Below are 2252 nucleotides of genomic sequence, written 5' to 3' on the forward strand. Positions count from 1 at the left end.
TGTCTAGGTAGGTGTGATTGTAAAATAACGCCACGAAATTTTAAAGCGGGATTCTGCTCATCACCTGTTCTACATTGTATTTGATTGCATGTTACCTTTGTAGGCACTAGGCAGATCATGTGTCTACAAACTGTTTGGATCTGGTTCAGATCTTTGAAAAAAAAATGAGATCATCCAGGATTAACCCTTGGAGGCTTATTTTTATAGAAGAAATCTCTAAGCACCGCGGGTCACTCAGGACTTGAGACGGGGTGGGCTAGCTCGCTCCCTGCGAGCCTAACCAACAGGGTGACAACCTGTTCTTGGTTCAGATCTTTGTACTTTGATGCCCTGCCCTCTCCCAAGTACCAGTCTTTGGATCCCAGGACCAAGCGAACTGAATCCAAAAAGTGATGCAGTTCATGAGAATGGTGCCAGTCTTGTAAACTGTGTATACAAATTCTAGTTCCTCACCAGCCTCTTAGGTTGCACTTGGCACCACGATGGTCCCAAAACAATCTATTTGGTTAAATTCATCAGATAATACCTCTGGCTTTATCATTTAAAGAATTGAGGTTTGTGACTGAAAATACCAATAGAAGTAGCATTGAGGCGCACCAACGGAGAGGGAGGGAACACATTATTTTCCTTCTTCATTCGAATTGTCTTTTAAAACTTAAGGATGGTCAACAATGAATTTTTTTAACGTAGTGTTCTTTTACCTAGCTCACCGATGATTTGAGTTGGGGTTATCCTCTTTGTGATGGATCATTACTGTCTCACCTGATGCAGTTATGGGATCTTGTTGATACAAAGTCTATGTAGGTATTTTGTTCATTTGTATCTCCTTCACTAAAATTACATAGTTATTGGCAAAGCATTCTGAAATATTACTTGAGCTACCTGCTTGTGTATAATAAGTAATATATAGCAGGAGTTGGCACTACTACTGTATAATAAACTATTTTTAACATAACAAGAATTTCAAAGGAATAGCTCATCCATAGATCATGTTTCACCACAGTGCAATTTTAGTCCTTCAACAGTTCTAATGTGGAGTTACATGGGGAAAGATGATGTGAAATGTACTTTTTATTACAGAAATTCCGAAGTTTACATTTATAAATTCAGTACCCCTACAACTTAAAGTTCATAATTAAGTTATGTGTACTGGAAAAATGAGGCCAGATTGTAACTCTACCATGCTTATGGTTCTTTTCTGGTAAGCAAACTGATGCAACTAGTGACAAAATTCTGATGTTATAATTTTGTTTCATCCAGGAAGACTATTATGATTACAATGAAGAAACTGACGATGACGATGATGACGATGACGATGACTACAAATCCCCGCCTTCCAGCCCAAAAGGCCACCTTATCATTGCCTGACAATGATTTGATATAGATGTCCATACTTATATTGTGTGGGGATATCTTTTTGAATTTGCTGTTCATTCATTTCAAATATTACGATAGAGGAGTGCAACTGTTTCATTCATTATAATCATTCATTGTAAATATTTGTCATATACTCCCTCCGTTCTAAATATAAGTCTCTTTAGAGATTCCAATAAGGGACTACATACGGAGCAAAATGAGTGAATCTACATCCGTATGTACTTTGTATTGAATCTCTAAAAAGACTTATATTTAGAAACGGAGGGAGTATATTTGTTGGTTTTATTTCACTTTATTACACCCATTTTCTGAGTGGAATAATGCGCACAACATCTTGTTTCTTCGTTTTCCATCTCCATTTCATTATAGAATGTGCGTCTTCTCAAGGCTGGCTCAACCTTTTGTTTAACACATTAGCGAGTATTCTATATACTAGTCTTCGTTTCAAAATCATTATCAAACTGTCGTCAAGAACACCTCTATGGAACTTTTAGCGGAAGCGTTTAGCAGTAGTATTGCAAGAGTTCCTTTTCTAATGAAATACATTATACAAGATTAGAAGTATTGGATGTTCTACTAAGGGTAGGAGAGATGCTGACGTTTGTGTTGGTGCACTAGTGCAGAGCCATCCTATGCAAATGGTTTAAACCCCTTTCACTGACACAGTTTCAATCTGTCGCCTTGCTAAGGTGGGTAGTAGGGGGGCTCCATCCAACAAGACCCAGTTTAATCATCGGCTATAGCTCCTCTGATCACACATGCTAGGAGTGAAAGTGCTCGTGTGCGATCGGGAGAGCTATCACAAACAAGCATGCCAAACAATGAGGCGTCGCCAAAAATCATGTGTGATAGGGAGACCCATCATAGACGCTTTT

The 2252-nt window shown here is 38.5% G+C and overlaps 1 protein-coding gene across 3 annotated transcripts in view; it reads left to right on the top strand.

Moving 5' to 3' along the window:
* The window catches only part of LOC123139756 (uncharacterized), a 4454-nt gene extending 2736 nt beyond the window's left edge, over positions 1-1718 (top strand). The window contains exons 3-4 of one of the 3 annotated variants that reach the window (XR_006469635.1): positions 706-800; positions 1261-1506. Coding sequence is in view for 1 of the 3 variants with exons in the window: in XM_044559473.1 (XP_044415408.1) it covers positions 1261-1368 (108 nt within the window). In the remaining 2 variants the exon portion in view is untranslated. Of the gene's footprint in view, positions 1-705; positions 801-1260 lie in introns of all 3 variants that reach the window. The other 2 variants (XR_006469634.1, XM_044559473.1) reach the window with 2 other exon arrangements.
* Positions 1719-2252: the final 534 nt, after the last annotated feature.

The sequence above is a fragment of the Triticum aestivum genome, chromosome 6B, assembly GCF_018294505.1.
Source record: "Triticum aestivum cultivar Chinese Spring chromosome 6B, IWGSC CS RefSeq v2.1, whole genome shotgun sequence".
Lineage (NCBI taxonomy): Eukaryota > Viridiplantae > Streptophyta > Magnoliopsida > Poales > Poaceae > Triticum > Triticum aestivum.